The following is an 18,599-nucleotide window of genomic DNA, read 5'->3' on the forward strand; positions in this document are numbered from 1 at the left end:
CTCATTAATGAATTAAGTATATCTAACACATATGCATTCTACAGAGTCACATTTTTGTAACTATCTATTTTTATGTCTTTTTGAAAACCGCACTTTGTGTTAGAGAGTCTACCAAGATAATCAAGTGCACAGCCTTCTGGAGACAAATAAAGGGCACTGTGAGGAAGGACATCTCATGAGCCCTATACGCTCAGGTACAATTTTTCTTGCCCCAAAAGTAAATCCCAAGCAACAGTCTTACCTTCACTGCTATTTTCTGTTTTGATTTTCCTGACTCTGTGATTTTGGTTTTGTTTCTTGTTTGCTCATGACCAATGCTTCTTTTCCCCATTGCTGACAGCAATGATTAAAAAGCTGGTTTCATGGTGTGACCATCTAATGATCTCTATCAGATTCATGGGGTACTCTGAGCCATAGACTACAGAGAATATGATTTATTGGTCATCTTCTTCTATTTGTTCTGTTTGCCTATTTCTGAGCTCAAATCAAGTAAACAAAAAAATCTCGCACATGGAAAGAAGAACAGCCGTTTGAGATATGAATTAGTGTTCGAATTCCATGTTAACTTTTAACCTATGACTAAAGCTAAAACTGAAGTCACAAACTCTTACGTGTCTGTAACTGGAAAAAAGACTTTACCTCTCACTGTTCAAGTTTGAAACAGTCTCCTTTTTCCAGAGGGGATTTTAAATATTAAAATTTCAAAAAGAACTCTAATGTGACTGGTTTATAAACACTAAATAAGAGCTTACTTCAAACTAATAATCCTGGAATTCCCAGAAAATAAAGGAACTAAACTTCTAATACTTTAAATGTGCTAACCTGAAAAAAATCCTTCCCACAGAAACCACTTTTTCAAGAAGCATTTTTATGTAAGAATCTAAGTTACTGTAATCAAAGTGAACTCTGGACAAATGAGATATGTTTGAATATCTGTATTTTATCAGGAAGTATACCTCTCTCTGATTTTCTCCGTGAGAAGAATAAGCACACATTTTCTTTTTTTATAAAGACTTGAGTTTCAGGGCGTCTGAGTGGCTCAGTTGGTTAAGGATCTGCCTTCGGCTCGGGTCCTGGGAATCGAGCACTGTTCAGCAGGAAGCCTGCTTCTCCTTCTTCCTCTGACTCACACTCATGCCTGCTCTCTCTCTCTCTCTCTAGTGCTCTCTCTCTCCCTAAAATAAATAAAATCTAAAAAAAAAAAAAAAAAGACTTGGGTTTCTTCCCCCATGAAAAGACTAATTAATCTGAACTTCCCAAATGATATGTATAGAATATCTTCTAATATCCAGTCCATATTTAAGTTCCCTAACAGTCCTCTTCCTACCCTCTGCACACCAATGCTCAAAATACAAACAACTCATATAAACAGCCCTTGCCCCTGTTGTGAAACTGAACCAGATATCACAAGTTTCTAACAAGCCCAATGCCAACAGTATAGACAACTGCACAGAAGATATTCTGCTGTTTACAAAATCTATGTATATATACAGTGGATCCTGCACAACACAGGGGTCAGTCGTACCAACACCCTGCAACACAGTCAAAAATCCTCTATAACTTTTGACTCCCCAAGAGCTTAACTACTAATAGCCTACGGATGACCAGAAGCATTACCCATAAAGTAAACAAGTAACACATATTTTGCATGTCATATGTATTTTATATTGTACTTTTACAATAAAGTAAGCTAGAGAAAATAAAATGTTACTAAGAAAATCACAGAGGGGCCCCTGAGTGCCTCAGTCAGGTTAAGCCTCTGACCCTTCACTTTGGAAACGGAGCCCCACATCTGGGCTCCGTGCTCAGTGGGAAATCTCCTAGAGATTCTGTCTCTGTCTCTGTCTCTCCCTCTAACCCCTCCTCAAAATAAATAAATCTTAAAAAAAAAAAATCAGAGAAGAGACGATACATTTATAATACTCTAAAACACCTGGGTTTAAGTGGACCCATGCAGTTTAAAGCTGTGTTGTTCAAGGGTCAACTGTATTACCACCACTGTCCTTCTCAAGCTGTGGAACTGTATGTCCCAATTCAAAGGCTAGGCCACAAGTTAAGCACTGCACAACGCTTCTTAAGCATGGTAATTTAGATTCTTTTATATTAAAACAAACATAGATGAGGCACCTGGGTGGCTCAGTCAGCTGAGTGTCCAACTCTTGGCCTTGGCTCAGGTCGTGATCTTGGGGTCGTGGGATCAAGTCTGCATCAGGCTCCACAATCAGTGAGGAGTCTGCTTGAGATTTTCTCCCTCCCACTCCATCCCTCTCCCTCCCCTCCCCCTCACACTCTCCCCCTAAAATAAATAAATAAATAAAATCTAAAAAAGAAAACAAAAACAAAAAAACATGGTGGGACACCTGGGTGGCTCAGTCCATTAAGTGTCTGCCTTCAGCTCAGGTCATGATCTCTGGATCCTGGGATGGAGCCCCACATCAGGCTCCCTGCACAGCAGGGAGTCTGCTTCTCCTTCTCCCTCTGCTCCTCCCGCCCCCACTCTGCTGCTCATGCTCTCTCTCTCAAATGAATAAAATATTTAAAAAAAAAAGACTTCAAAAAAGCACCCAGCAGGTACCTAAAGATAAAAACAATCACTTTTCTCTGCTGATAGGGGCAATGAGTTGGGAAAGGTTTTTATAAGCCAACGTGGGAATCTCACTACGGAAAAAAACAGAGAGCCAAGTTACTTAAATATTTACTTCCAAAAGACTCACCTGTAATCTTGCAATCTCTTCTCCAAATTTCTTCTGCTGTTTTGCCAGGATAGACTGGTGGTACTCAGCATTGGCCTGCATGATACAGTGCTTTGCAGCCAAGACAGGGAACACCTCCTGGAAATAAAAATACTGACCAGGGGAGAGTCCAACCACACAAACCACCACAGACAACATGGGATGCAGGAAGAAAAAGGAAAAGGAGACAGAAATTAGAATCACCCCATTAATGGTTTAGAGATAGGTTAGTCATCAGGTGTAAACAGAGAAGACCACATGATTTTGCAGGAATTGAATTCAATGAATTCAACTTTTTTCTTCCAATTAAAATTAAGGGGCTTTTTTTTTAACTGTTTAGTGAAGCCAATTTAAGTTTTTTAAGTCTTCAATCAAGCCATGAAGTCAACATTTTGTTTACAAAGAAGAAAGGAAAGCATGCATTAGAAAGAGAAGGAAAAGAGACATTCACAGAGGAATACCAAGCACAAAGCTTTAGAAGCTTTCTTATGAGTCCTCACCCAGCCCTCAGAGTTAACTAAACCACCATTACTCACATATACTAATGAGAATGCTCTATAGCTGACTGTTTCATCATGTTTAAAAGACAAAAGACAGTAAATTAAGTTCCCACTTACATTTATATCCTAAGAGACTTTTTAATGAAGATGATTTCTAGCTATATAAAAATTTAGTATAAACACTAACATTTCAGATCATATACTCAAAAACATAGCAAACAGACAAAATGCACTAAATTAATATCTAACATGATAAAGCGTTATTTTCGCCCTAATTTGTTTTGAAGAAAATTCCAGTCAAAATTAGTTTTAAAAGATCCAAACACATGAACCAGAGAAGCACTTATATCAGTAGATGCTCTTCCAAAATTTCAAATCCTAGCCTGCAAACTCGCTGACTTTAGGAAGTACATGACATATGGAATCCAAGAAATATACTAAGCAATCACAGTCTAGACAAAAAATAAGACAATCAAAAACTCAAGTACTACCTGATATGCTTTCCTGTCTCCCAGTGAATAATTTCCTAGCTTCCTGGATCACTACTTGCAGATATTCCAGTTTTATAACTAGAATATGAAAATACCTTATGAGCTTTATTAGTAAAAAGGCAAAAAAGACATCTAAATCTCAAACTGTACTCATGCCAGTTCTCAAGGTAAGGCTGGAGCAACTTGGTATTTAAACAGATTTTCAAGGAATACCAGGAATGCTGCAGAGGTAGTTTCCAAGTCTTTGAAGGTGACATTCTTCTCTCCGTGACACGACTGAACTAATGGCCCAACAGGATGTAACGGTACACTGTGCAGCTGAACATGAGGTCTTTCAGATGAAAAAAAGGTGAGAGAAGATCCCAAGGCTCTTTTCAGGAGTAACAGTATTAACATCCAAGAGTCCGGGGCAAATTTTTACTGATCTCTTGGTGTACTGTAAATCTCCAGGAATTCCTTCACATGAATTCCTAATTCTCTAATTTGTGCTGTTGACGTATTTACATGCTTTTTTTACTTCACTACAAAATTGTCTGCAATTTCATAATTTACAAAGATCCCTGAATGACTTATAAATCAATAAATTCTCCTACAAAAGATCATATAACAAAAACCATACGCTATTATGCAGATAAAACTAATTACCTGAACATTTCTGAAAGAGTAATTGAAACATACTACATTTCACTCAATCTGTAAATTCCCTCTTTTAACCATTCTGAGTTTGTTAGTCTAATCATCTGCTTTGTCATTTACATATGATCATCACTGACTAGTCTTTTCAAACGCCACTTCAGAAAAGCTTACATTAAAACAATTAATACTTCCTGTGATGTGTGGTTTAAGATGGTTGTTTTCCTTAGCTGTCCAATAGCAGCCCAATTTTCTATCCCTCTTGGCAAAACTTAATTCTAATATATATGAGATGAATCTGTTTTCTTTTCCTTTTGTCTTTATGTCTGCTTTGTGCGTTAAGACTCATCTTTAAGAAAACAGGACAATAATTAAAAGTGTGACTAATCAACATGTTCAAGTATTCATGCTTGTACCAAATCACCAATGAACTAGAACCACACAATGCCTTCATGTGGTAAAATTACTGGAGACAGAGGTTCAAAAATTTCCAGAAAGAGTTTTAGCTTGGAAAAACAAATTTAGTAGAGACAAAGGCATCCCCTAAATATAAAAGAATTTTTCATGCATCTTAAATTTAAAAATTACAAATATATTCTCCAAATGCCTCTCCTAAAATTTCAAGTTTCTTTATAAAACGTAATTTTCAATGCACCTTCTTATACACAAAAACATCCAAGTATTTCCACATGCAAAATAACCAAGTGTTTATAAAAACAATAACTGACCTTGGGGAGAGTATCTTTGTACTGACACTGTTTAAAAGCATCACCAAAGTAATCTGCAGCCTGATTAGCCAATTTAGCTATGATGGCATCTTTCATTTTATCTGGAATAAAATATTACATTGACCATTATAATTAAAATAAATATAAAATAATCTGATATATCATGATAACTTAGTATAAACACTGAGATCACAAGTTTGTACATTTGTCTAAAAAAATATCCTTATTGATGAAATCAATTCTTCCACATAAAATTTAATTGTTCATAGGCAAATTCATAGGCAAATCCAGAATCAGAAAATAGATTAATGGTTGCCAGGGGCTGGGAAAAAAGGGGAATGGTAAGAGGGTTTGGATGCTCCTGGGGTGACAATAATGTCCTAAAATAAGGGATAGTGCTGATGGTTTCAAAACTCTGAATATACTTAAAAAAAAAAAAAAAAAAAAGAATTGTAAATTCCAAAAGGGTAAATTTTATTATATATGAATTCCACCTTACTACAAACTGTTATTTTAAAAGAAAAAAATGATTCCCGTTCATAATGCTTCCACAAGATGACCGCTCTCTTATTTTCAATTTCTCTGAACTTTCATATTCAGACCATATCCCAATCTCTCATACTAACTTACATGCCTTCTAAGAATTGTTTTTATTTCCTCATTCACAGGGCCAGGGACTCTGCCTAGATGCTCCTTCTTATTAATTACATCTAGTTTAGAGGAGATCTCTTCAAAGAAACTCTTCTTGACTAATGAATCTAAAAAAGCATGACTCCCCCCTATATCCTTACCCAGAGCCAGGCCACCAGGCATTATCACATAATCTAGCTTATTTTCTTTATAGCAATTATCTCCCTTTAAAACCACCTTGGCTACTTAATTTCTTGCTTATCATCTTCCCCACGCTAAAAATGTAAGCTTCCTGAAAATAAGAATCTTGTCTGCAACCTCTATCTAGAGCCTAGAGCAGTGACTGGCACACAGTAGGTACCCAATAAATATATGTTGAATGAATGAATTTCTGACCCATTACAAACCTATATAAATACTATTCCAGAGTTTAGTGTTTTAAGACAATAGGTATTTCATAAAATGCTTCAAACACAGCCTACATTCATAAATGTTCATTTCTACCACCTTAATTTCAGAAACGGAAAGCTGAAAATTTTCAATAACCCATGTTTCAAATTCAAAGAGGAAAGCTCTACACTGAACATATTATATTCTTATCACCTTCCTATTTTAAAACCTTATCACTTCTTTTCACATGCAACAAAATGGAGGAAAAATTAGAATTAGAATTACCTCTCGTGGCTTTTAAAAAAAATACTTCTTGGGCCTGTGCCAACATAATAAGACTGAGGGTCCCAACAGTATCTGGAGATATGTCCACAGTAGGCTCTCGATTTAAGGCAGATAATACTGTCTCTTTAATATGCAGAAAGGCACCACTAGCAAACTAGAGGGGGGGGGAAAGAACTTCTTTAAAATCTACAGAAACTCAGACAAGACTTAATTTTCTACTGTTACACACAATCATTTCAAATGTTAATTTTGTTGAACAGTTACTATTTTTAAATTCTTATATTGCTACAGATCTAAAAACATCTGACCTACAGACAATAAGGGTATTTTTCTAAAGTGCTATACAGTTAACAGAAGATTTAACAAAGATTAAAAGTACACTGCAGCAAAAAATACAGTAACTTTAGAGGGCAAATTGGTTAAACTTATTTTCAGATATACTTCCTCGAGACTAACATGAGAATACAGGCAGGGATAAAACATTATTAAAATGCATTTAGTACTAAAATGATTTTACTTTGGTCCCAAGCAAATTCATCTGTCAAGTAATTAAACATGCCATACTTAGGGAAAAACCTCAAATAGTACAGGTACCTAGTCCTCTGAAGAACAACATTACTACCCACCGCTAATGATTTCTATTTGGCTTTCAAAGGTCCCTGGTGAAATGTTCCCCATCAAATTTTTTACTCCCAATTATATTTTGCTGAGGTTAACACAAAAATAACTGTTTTTATGGAACAAATGATCCTGGGAAAAAGAAAGACATCAGTCTGGGATTAAAAGGTGTTGTGAGTTATACAGAGATGCTCTGCAGAGATAAATCAAGGTTAACTCTATGGAAAGTAAAAGTCACGTTTTCTACAGTCAGGAAGTTATCTTAAACTGGAGCATCTGCCAAGAGGTGATGACCTGACCTTGTTCAACAAACTGAGAGAATCACAGACTAGAACAGCAAAGGATCCAGTCTCTCTCACAAATCCTGGAAATGGAGGTCCACAGAGGTTACTAAGGAACATAGCCAGGGGCACACAGCTCCTTGGTGGCAAACAGCCTAGACCAGCCTAGGATCTAGGTCTTTTTACTAGTATCACCCCTCCCTTTTCCATCACACTAGGTGACCTGCTGTGAATTGCAGAAGTGACTCACAGGATGACATGTTCTCAGTAATTAAGAATGCCCTCTAAGATACCACATGCCAATTAACTGAGCTACAGTTAATAAAAAAGTAAATAATTACATTTACTTCACTTTCACAGTTTAAAATATTGGCCCTCTATAGCCTCAAAAAGAAAAGGGATGTGCATCATGTTTGTCATCCATGCCCAGTCAAAACTGCATGGCAAGCCACAATTTGGAGCACCTTGTTTCTTAAAATGTACTTTCCTCTCACACTTTCTTAGAAGAGCATTCCTCACCTCACTCATAAACTTAAACAATAGGAAAAAATCAGACTCCACCTCTAGGACAAGCAAATTCCAGAACCAAAGACGACACTGGAAGTACCATTTGGAATTCAATAAAATTGGAATCAGAACACCTGAAACCCCAATGGACCAGTTATTAACACTCTGACCTTTTAGCCTCCTTGTGTATAAAATGAGAAAGACATTACATAACATGCATTACAAGGCTTATATGAGAGTAAAATAATGTACATGAGCACTTTGTAAATTACAACATAATATAAAACATGAAAATATGATTACACGATATCACTTAGCAATCGTTTATTCTTTAAATTAAAACAAAAATAAAAGTAAATAATATACTGCCACAAATATGCCATATTAGTAAATGATAATACCTAAAATCTAAATTTAGCCAACTTAAGAACATTACATATCTGACCACATTTAAATATGACTTCTCCAAGTCTCAGAGTTAAACTTTTCTTAGGTCTTAATTTTTGTGACAATAGTGAAATTTTAGATGTGTCTCACTCTAAGAAAAAAATACATTAAAATAATGTACATCTGACCCTTGAACACAGAGATCTGAACTACATAGGTCCACTTACACAGGGACTTTTTTTTCAATACAGTACAGTATTATAAATCTCATGTACTTCTTAATAACATTTTCTGTTCTCTAGCTTACTTTATTGTAAGAGTACAATATAAAATACACGTAACATACAAAATATGTGTTGTTTATTTTATGGGTAAGGCTTCTCCTCAACAGTAGGCTATTAGTAGCTAAGTTCTAGGGGAGTCAAAAGTTACAGTGTATTTTTTTTTTAAGATTTTATTTATTTATTTATTTATTTATTTAACAGAGAGAGAGACAGCCAGCAAGAGAGGGAACACAGGCAGAGGTAGTGGGAGAGGAAGAAGCAGGCTCCCAGCGGAGGAAACTGATGTGGGGCTCGATCCCAGGACTCTGGGATCACGCCCTGAGTCGAAGGCAGATGCTTAACGACTGAGCCACCCAGGCACCCCATTACAGTGTATTTTCAACTTTGCAAGGGGTCATCAGCACCCCTAATCCCCACGCTGTTCAAGGGTCAACTGTACAAAATTTTTAAATGAGGTCAATTATTTAAAAGGGATTTACCAAGAACTTCACCTCAAACATTCAATCATTTGTTCTCCCAACATTTATTGAGCCTTTATTATGTGCCAGGCACTGTGCTAGGTGCTGGGTATACAATGGTGAGGAAAAACAGAGCTGGTCTATAGGTACACAGTTTATTAAAATTCAAAAATATTAATCAGTTCATTAAAAAGCACATTACTTTTCAAGAAAATATCTGTGTATAAAGAAACATCTATAAATCTAAATACAAATTATTTTCAATTTACTCCAACTGAGCGTTGATCATTACGTGGTTACTTTTCTGCATACCTGGTAATGCTTAGCAGCGATTTTCAATCCTTCATCATTATCCAGGTTCTGTTCTGCTGCAATCTGGCTAGCTAAGGCTGCACAATTGAACAACACACAACTCTTTTCATAGCCTAAGCTTGCAAGAGCTGTAAAAAATTAAGAAGGAAAAATTTATCAGTTTATTTTTCTAAAGAAAATGAATGTTTTAGAGATTGGCTCTCACAAAAACAAGTTTCCAAACCTGTTTTCTCACCCAAAATAGTGCCCATATTTCTAATGCTGCCCTGCCAGGCATTTATTTCCTCAGCAATATTCCCATCATCTAAAAGTCAAAAGATCAATGCTGTTCTTTCCTTCTCTTTACGTCCACAATGCTGTCAGGTTCCAAATGAAAAGTCATTCTCATGTAAATTCTCACTTAAATTCTTTTTTTTTCACTTAAATTCAAATAAACTATTTCCATTTTATCACCTCTCTCAAAATTATATCTTCTCACCACATTCAAGCCAGTTCTTCACGACTACAAAACCTAACCCAATGCAAGCGCCTCCAAGTCTCACTTCCTTATGCCAATACATCTCTCAGAAGGCTAACAAGTAATATGGTTAAAATACAACTCTGGTCAAGACACTACACACTTCACAGCTACTGGGATAACGCCTATCAAGAACAGCAACAACAAAAAATAACAAATGTTGGAAGACATGTGGAAAAATTGGAACTGCTGTGCACTGTTGGTGGGAATGTAAAACATTGCAGCTGCTGTGGAAAACAGTATGGCAGTTCCTCAAAAAATTAGAAATAAAATTCCCATACAATCCAAAAATTCCACTTCTGGGTATATACCCAAAGAATTGAGAGCAGTCACAAGAAAATATTTATACACCCATAATCATGCGAAAAGGTAGAAGAAACCTAAGTGTCCACTGATGAAAAAATTAACAAAATGTGGTATATACATAAAATGGAATATCATCCAGCCTTAAAAATGAAGGAAATCCCATCACATGCTATACCATGGATGAACCTTGAGGACATTATGCTGAGTGAAATACAATGATCACAAAAACACAAACTTACAGGCATACCTCATTCTATCGTGATTCACTTTATTGGGCTTTGCGGATAACTGCATCTTTTTTTATAAATTGAGAGTGGCATCAAGCAAGTCTATCGCTGCCATTTTTACAACAGCATTTGCTCATTCTGTAGCTCTGTGTCACATTTTGGTAATTCTCACAATATTTCAAATTTTTTCATCATGATTATTGTATTTATTAGGGTGATCTGTGATCAGTTATTACAAGTCACTGAAAGCTCAGATGATGGTTGACATTTTTTAGCAACAAAGTTTTAAATTAAGTTATATGCACTGTTTTTTAAACATAATGCTACTGCACACTTAGACTATAATATAGTATAAACATAACTTTTACATGCACTGAGAAACAGAACAAAGCTTTACATGAGAACAAAATTATATTTACACTCTCATTCTTCATATCCTAAAATTACACAATACTCTAATGAGTGGGTAGCCCATGCTTTATTTAACCAAGACATTACTGAAGGACACTTAATTCTCAAAATTTGCTACTGGAAGTGCCTTGATGAACTATCTCCTGCTTTATTTATGCCAAGTTTTTTGCTTCCCACTTCTTCCAGGAACTTGGTTCGTCACTTCATCTATCTCACTTAACACCTCCTTGTTCTGCCATCTGCTCCTTAATTCTCAGCCTATCAATTTGGCATTAAAAATCCTTTTTCTTGACCTTGTCTCCCTCTCAGCATAATGTTCCCTTGCCCTTAAATCTCTACTGCAAATTTTCTGAAATGAGCAACCCATATTTGCTGTCTCCATTTCCTCACTTCTGGTCCACCCCTCAACCTAACGCAATTTGGCTTCTTCAGCATGCCCCCAGTGAAACTTCTTTCATTCCCGAATCCAGCAACTTCTCCAACTTTACGTGACTTGACCTCTGCCACAATGACTCTTGTCAATGATGTTCCAACCTGAATGAACATTAGAGTCACCTGGAGGTATTTTCAAAGATACTAATTCCAGTGGCCCACCCTGAAAATTCCTCCTATCACTTTTGACATTCTGTATCTTTACATCTATACCTTTCACATCTTCCCCAAGTAATTCTAATGTACAGCCAGGTTCAGGAACCACTGGACTACGTGACCTCTGAAACCCTCCTGGCACTCAATTCCGTTTCTGTATTTTCCCCTGGTTCCTCCGAGATCTGAAAGCTTTGTCTCATCCTCATTCCCAAGAATCTCTTCCCGTTTCCCTTGAATGTTATATTCCGCACCTCTGGCTTTCATACTTTTCCCAATCTATAAACTACCAGAGGAGACAGATTTATCATCATTTAATGATAATTCTTCCCAAATCTGTCTCTACCACTTTTGAGTTTTAAATCCAGTTTCCAAATGCCAAACAAAAATGTCTACCCAGACATAACACGGAAGTCAAACTCAACTTGTCCATTGGAAGGAATAAATATCCAACAAGTCAAACCAAGTTATAAATCTGAGAGTCAACCCTCAACTACTACTCCTTTCTGAGAGATAGTCAGCAGTCATAATCTACTTTCCAATGTCTTCACCCTCCATAATCCTCAATTCAACCTATGGTTTTGAGCCTTAATAATAATTCCATTAATATGTATTATATATCATTTGTATTGTATTTTATTATTATAATACATACTCTAAAATGCATACATACTATAAATTATACATTACATGTAATTATTTATAATAAGACATATTACTATTATTCATTGCAGCTAATATTTATTGCATACTCTTCTAAGGACTTCACATATATTCACTCATTTAATCCACATAAGAACCCAATGAGATAAATAGTATTTCATAGTACTATTTATTCCCCACTTCAAAGATGAGAAAATTAATGCACAGAAAGGTTAACCTGCCAAGATGGTAAATCAAAAAAACCTTCACTCTTCTGACCTTTGGTTATAATGTTCCACCTGTAACGTTATTTTCGAGGTGGGAAAACCAAATTCATCCTTTAGAGCCTAACCTGAACATCGCTTTCTTTCAACAAGCAGAATTCATGTCTTCCTCTATGCTCCCACAACTTTGTTCATATACTCATATACTACCCACTATATTTTAGAATGATCAGCTGTCTTCCTAGCCAGACTGAATACAACTGTCTTATTCATTTTTATAACTAGGACAGTGCCTGGCAAGGCGTAGGCTCTCTACAAATTACTGGAAATTACAATAAAACTTGAAGATAAAGAGAAAATAAGATGTAAAAATTTTTATTATTTACAAAGAGTAGTTAGGAGAGCAATTTTAAAAATCTAAAATAATACAAAGTATTTAGACCAAATTTATCATTTTTATAAAAATAATTACATACCCAATTTTACAGATCCTCCAAAAAGTGAACCTTTATCAAAAGCATCCTTCCAGGTAAACGTCAAGCAGATCTTAAGAGGAAGGGAGAAAACAGAAAATTATCTTACTTTCTTGGATCTTACTAAATATTAGGTCTCTTCTGAAGAAAAATCCACAATGAGGAAAACGACCAAAGCTTGTCGAAACATTATCCTTTCTAGCCAACTAACTCCTTTCCCTCTTCCTGGACCATAAAATTTTCTTTTTTAAAAGTCAAATACTGGGGGCGCCTGGTGGCTCAGTCGTTAAGCGTCTGCCTTCAGCTCAGGGTGTGATCCCAGAGTTCTGGGATCAAGGTCCGCGTCAGGCTCCTCCGTGGGAAGCCTGCTTCTTCCTCTCCCACTCCCCCTGCTTGTGTTCCCTCTCTCACTGGCTCTCTCTCTCTCTGTCTTATAAATAAATAAATAAAATCTTTAAAAAAAATGTATAAAAGTCAAATATTGGCACTAAGATATTTCCAATGGTCATTGTGCCTCAGTAATTATACATATATTATCCTCTCCAGAAAACACTATCTTACTTATCTTTACAACATATGGCTTGAACAGAACAGGTACTTAAATAATTGTCAACTAAGCCAAGAGAAGCAAAGGCAACAAAGTAAGTACTATAGGTTTCCCAGAAGATAAAATTAAAAACGATTCCATGATGACAAAGTAGGAGAAGGGTTACTTTTGGGGGAATGAGATGAGATAATATGTTATTTCTTGATTTGGGTTGTGCTCATACATGTATATTTACTACGTAAAGATTCAAGCTATACACATGATATATTCACTTCTGTACATATGCCCTACATACATAAAAAGTTCACTTAATAAAAAAAACTGCATCTCACTCTGCTTCTAAAATATTCCACACATAAAGGTTGAAAAGAACTTACCATCTTTTAAATTATGTATTGGAATCCCATACAAAAATTCTACAACTCAGGATTAGAGAAATTTTCTATGTACACAAAAGTAGAGAGAATAACATAATGAACCCAATATGGCCATCACCAGTTTTACCCTTTTGTCCTTCTTGGTTCACTTACCACCCACTTTCCTGCCCCACCCCCAACCCCCAAACATAAACATTTTTTCCTCCAGTATTTTGAAGCAAATTTCAACACATTATGTCACCTGTAAAACTTCAGTACAAAAATGTTTAAAGTATTTTTCATAAACTACATATTTTAAAAACTTAGAAATGTCACACAAACTAAAAACTTGTTTAACAAGTCTCTCAAATAAAACTGTAAGAAATCGTCAGCATTTCCAATATCTAGCCTTTAAGAGAAAGCAGACATTCTTATAGTGTAACACCTAATCGTATCAGTACTTGCAACTTCATATACAAACATCATTTGTGCCAAATTTTAAAACACATAAACTGAGACTAATACTTCTTCAATTACAGTTTCCTTCTTAATTCTGTAAAAGCCAAAGAGAAGAACATCATAGATTACGTTAATCAGTCAACAGATCATATTGATATAAAATGCAGGAAAAAAAATACAGCCCAATGCTCCACATAAACCCAGAAGTGACTAAGCAATGACAGCAACAGAATTCCAAGACACTCTTCAAAAAGACAACCAATTTTTATCAGATGGGCTTACAAGCTTCTAATTTGTATCAAAAGTTCTCATAAAAACATAAAAATAGTAAAGTGATACCATGTATGGGAGAAAAGCTTACCATTATTATTATACAACTTAAAAACAAATTAAAATTAATAACTTACTTGATTTTCAGAGAATGGGAACTTGGGTTCAATGGAACAAATCTGGTCATAATATCTAAAAAAAATGGAAGAAAATTTATAATTACCGAGCTAAATATTATACATAAATATGTATAATACTGGTTTAAGAGTACACGAAAATTATTCATGCTTCCTTTGAGTGGCCCACAAATCAAATTCAATCATTTTAAAGTTAATAAACACAACTTTTCAATGCATAAATCAGAATTTAAAATGCATGCAATAAAAAACTGTGAATAAAAGACGCATACTCACCACCAAAGAAAAATACTTATCAAGTATTATTGGCTTTTAAAAGCAAACTAACATCTGCCCAAGACCAATGTATTTTAATACTATTTCTTATTAAGGTAACGGTTTATATCCATTGGGCAAATTAATATATCTGGTAAAATGATATATTTTTTAAAGATTTATTTATTTTAGAGAGTGCATGCGAGCAGGGTGGTGGTGGGGGGAGCAGACTCCTCCTGAGCCCAGAGCCCAAAGCCAGGCCTGATCCTGCGACCGAGATCAGATCTGAGCCAAAATCAATACTTGGATGCCCAACCGAGCCACTCATGTGCCCCTAAACTCCTATTTAAAAACAGGTTTACTAACTTTCAGATATGCTTTGGTTATATCTACTTCTGTCCCTCTCCACCACTGTCACAACCGTTCATCAAAGCTTCTACCCTCCCCAGAAATAAATCCATGATTTTATTGGTCAGTTAATCTTCAACAATGGAAGCAAGAATATCCAATGGAAAAAAGACAATTTCTGGGGTGCCTGCGTGGCTCAGTCATTTAAGTGTCTGCCTTCGGTTCAGGTCATGATCCTGGGGTCCTGGGACAGAGCGTCAGGCTCCCTGCTTCTCCTCCTCCCTCTGCCCCTCCCCCTACTCGTCCTCACATGTGCGCATGCTCTCTCTTGCTCTCTCGCTATCTCAAATAAAATCTTTAAAAAAAAAAAGAAAAAAGAAAAAAATTTATTCAACAAATTGTGTCAGGAAAACTGGAGAGTTTTGCAATCTATGCAAAAAGAATGAAACTGGACCACTTTCTTAGGGGAATATAGTGGGGAACAGGTGACAAAGGTGGTGGGGATTAAGGAGTGCACTTGTGATGAGCACAGGGTGATATATGGAATCACTATATTGTACACCTGAAACTAACACTGTATGTTAACTGAAATTAAAAACTTTTAAAAAAGATAAATATACTCTATCCCCTTCACCTACTTCACCCATTTCTCCACTCACCTACCCTCTGGTAACCATTAGTTAAGAGTCTGCTTTTTGGTTTGTCTCTTTTTTGCTCATTCATTGTTTCTCAAATTTCACCATATGAGTGAAATCATGGTATTTGTGTTCGTCTGACTTATTTTGCTTACCATTATACTCTCTAGATCCATCCATGTTGTTGCAAAAGGCCAAGATTTCATTCTTTTCTTATGGCTGAGCAATATTCCACTGTGTGTGTGTGTGTGTGTGTGTGTGTGTGTGTATACACACACCATATCTTCTTTATCCATTCCTCTATCAATGAACAATTGGGCTGCTTCCATATTTGGCTATTGTAAATAATGTTTAAATAAACACAGGAGTGCATATATCTATTCAAATTAGTGTTTTCATATTCTTTGGGTAAATACCCAGTAGTGCAATTACTGCATCATATGACAATCATATGACAGGTCTATTTTTTTTTTTTTTTTTTTTTTTAGTGAGACAGGGAGAAGCAGAGGGAGAGAGAGAATCTTAAGCAGGCTCCATGCCGACTGCAGAGCCCAACAAGGGACTTGATCTCATGACCCTGATCATCACCTGAGCCAAGATAAAGAGTGGGACGCATAACTGACTCACACCCAGGCACCCCTATTTTTAATCTTGAGGAACCTCCATACTGTCCTCCACAGTGGTTACACCAGTTTGCACCAACAGTATACAAGGGTTCCTTTTCCTTCACATCCTCACCAACACTTGTTGTTTATTCTGTTTTTTATTTTAGCCATTCTAACAGGTGTGAGGTGGTATCCCGTGATAGTTTTTCTTTTTAAAGATTATCTGAGAGAGAGAGAGCGTGTGTGCGTGCAAGCACAAGCAGGGAGAGGCACAGAGGGAGAAGGAGAAAAGCAAACTTCCCAGTGAGCAGTGAGCCGGTCACAGGACTCGATCCCAGGACCCCAAGATCATGACCTGAGCCAAAATCAAGACTGGGAGGTTTAACCAACAAAGCCATCCAGGTACCACTCATAGTTTTGATTTGCATTTCCTTGATGATGTGTGATGTTGAGTATCATTTCATGTCTGTTTGGCCACCATATCTTCTGCCCATTTTTTAACTGGACTGTTTTTGGGGTGTTCAGATTTTTAAATTCTTTATACATTTTGCATACTAACCCTTCACTGGATATGTCATTTCCAAGTTATCTTCTCCCATTCCATCTATTATCATTTAGTTTTGTTGACTGTTTCCTTCACTGTGCAGAACCTTTTTATTTTGATGTAGTCCCAATCATTCATTTTTGCTTTTGCTTCCCCTGCTACAGGAGACACATATAGAAAAAAGCTGCTATAGCTAATGTCAGAAAAGTTACTGCCCGTGCGCTCTCCTAGTATTTTTTGGTTTCACATCCACATTTAGGTCCTTCATCCATTTTTTTTAAAGATTTATTTACCCATTTTTGAGCAAGAGAGAGAGAATACATGGAGGGGAGGGGCAGGGGCAGACAGAATCCCAAGCAGACTCCAAGCTGAGCGCAGAGCCCAACTAGAGGCTCAATCTCATGGCCCCAAGTTCACTAACAAGCTGAAACCAAAAGTCAGATGCTCAACCAACTGCACCACCCAGGCACTTCCCCCCCTTAATCCATTTTGAACTTATTTTTGTGTGTGGTCTAAGAAAGTGGTCTGGTTTTCCCAACACCATTTGTTGAAGAGACTTTTTCCCATTGGATATTCTTTCCAGCTTTTCAAAGATTAACTGACTATATAATTGTGGGTTCATTTCTGGATTTTCTATTCTGTTCTACTGATCTATGTATCTATGTATCTATTTGATTATTACGGCTTTGTAATATAACTTTAAATCCAGAATACCTCCAGCTTTGCTTTGCTTTCTCAAGATTGCTTTGGCTATTCACCGTCTTTTGTGGTTCCCTACAAATTTTAGGATTGTTTGTTCTAGTTCTGTGAAAACCGCTGTTTGGTATTTTGGTAGGAATTACAATAAATGTGTAGATTGTTTTGGGGAGTACCGACATTTTAACAATATTTCTTCTTCCAATCCGTGAACATGGAATTTTTTCCCATTTCTTTGTGTCATTTTCAATTACTTTCATCAGTTTTCAGAGTACAGGTCTTGCACCTCTTTGGTTAGGTTTATTCCTAGGTATCTTATTATTTTGGGTGCAAATGTAAATGGGATTGTTTTCTTAATTTCTCTTTCTGCTGCTTCACTACTGGTATATAGAAATGCAACAGATTTCTGTACACTGATTTTTGTATCCTGTGACTTTACAGAATTTATCAGTTCTAAGCAGTTTTTTGGTGGAGTCTTCCAGGTTTTCTATATATGGTATCATGGTCCCCTGCAAATAAAGTTTTACTTCTTCCTTACTGATCTAGATGCCTTTTATGTCTTTTTGTTGTAGATTTCTGTGGCTAGCACTTCCAGTACTATGTTGAATAATAGTGGTGAGAGAGGGGCCATCCTCCTCATGTTCCTGACCATAGAGGAAAAGCTTTCAGTCTTTCTCCATTAACAGTACACTTATCTTGATGAGCAGTAATGTACAGAAATGTTGAATCACTATACTGTATACTTGAAACTAACACAACACTGTATGTTAAATATACTGGAATTAAAATTTAATGGGGTACCTGGGTGGCTCAGTCCATTAAGTGTCTGCCTTCAGCTCAGGTCATGATCTCAGGGTTCTGCGACTGAGCCGCACAGCCAGCTCCCTGCTCAATGGGGAGTCTGCTTCTCCCACTCTTTCTGCCCCTCCCCCTGCTCACACTCACTCTGTCTCTCTCAAATAAATAAAATCTTTAAAGAAAAAAAAATTAAAAAATTAAAAAACGTCTACCCTTTAAAGTAGACTAATCAAAAAGTCTCCTAGCCAACCTCCCTGTCTCCTTTTTCTTTTTTTTTAAGATTTTATTTATTTGAGAGTGAGCCCACGCATTGGGGGGGGGGGGGGGG

At 36.4% G+C, this 18,599-nt stretch overlaps 1 protein-coding gene across 3 annotated transcripts in view; it reads right to left on the bottom strand.

The window, feature by feature from the left end:
* LOC103682235 (programmed cell death 6 interacting protein) overlaps positions 1 to 18,599 on the bottom strand; it is a 73,081-nt gene that overhangs the window by 41,317 nt on the left and 13,165 nt on the right. Inside the window, exons 2-7 of one of the 3 annotated variants that reach the window (XM_040636988.1) lie at positions 14,391 to 14,445; positions 12,625 to 12,694; positions 9,237 to 9,364; positions 6,390 to 6,543; positions 5,085 to 5,185; positions 2,715 to 2,846 (exon numbers count right to left, since the gene is read on the bottom strand). In XM_040636988.1, coding sequence (XP_040492922.1) covers positions 2,715 to 2,846; positions 5,085 to 5,185; positions 6,390 to 6,543; positions 9,237 to 9,364; positions 12,625 to 12,694; positions 14,391 to 14,445 — 640 coding nt within the window. The remainder of the gene's footprint in view (positions 1 to 2,714; positions 2,847 to 5,084; positions 5,186 to 6,389; positions 6,544 to 9,236; positions 9,365 to 12,624; positions 12,695 to 14,390; positions 14,446 to 18,599) is intronic. The other 2 variants (XM_008711830.2, XM_040636990.1) reach the window with 2 other exon arrangements.

Source organism: Ursus maritimus, unplaced genomic scaffold, assembly GCF_017311325.1.
Source record: "Ursus maritimus isolate PB19 unplaced genomic scaffold, ASM1731132v1 scaffold_20, whole genome shotgun sequence".
NCBI lineage: Eukaryota > Metazoa > Chordata > Mammalia > Carnivora > Ursidae > Ursus > Ursus maritimus.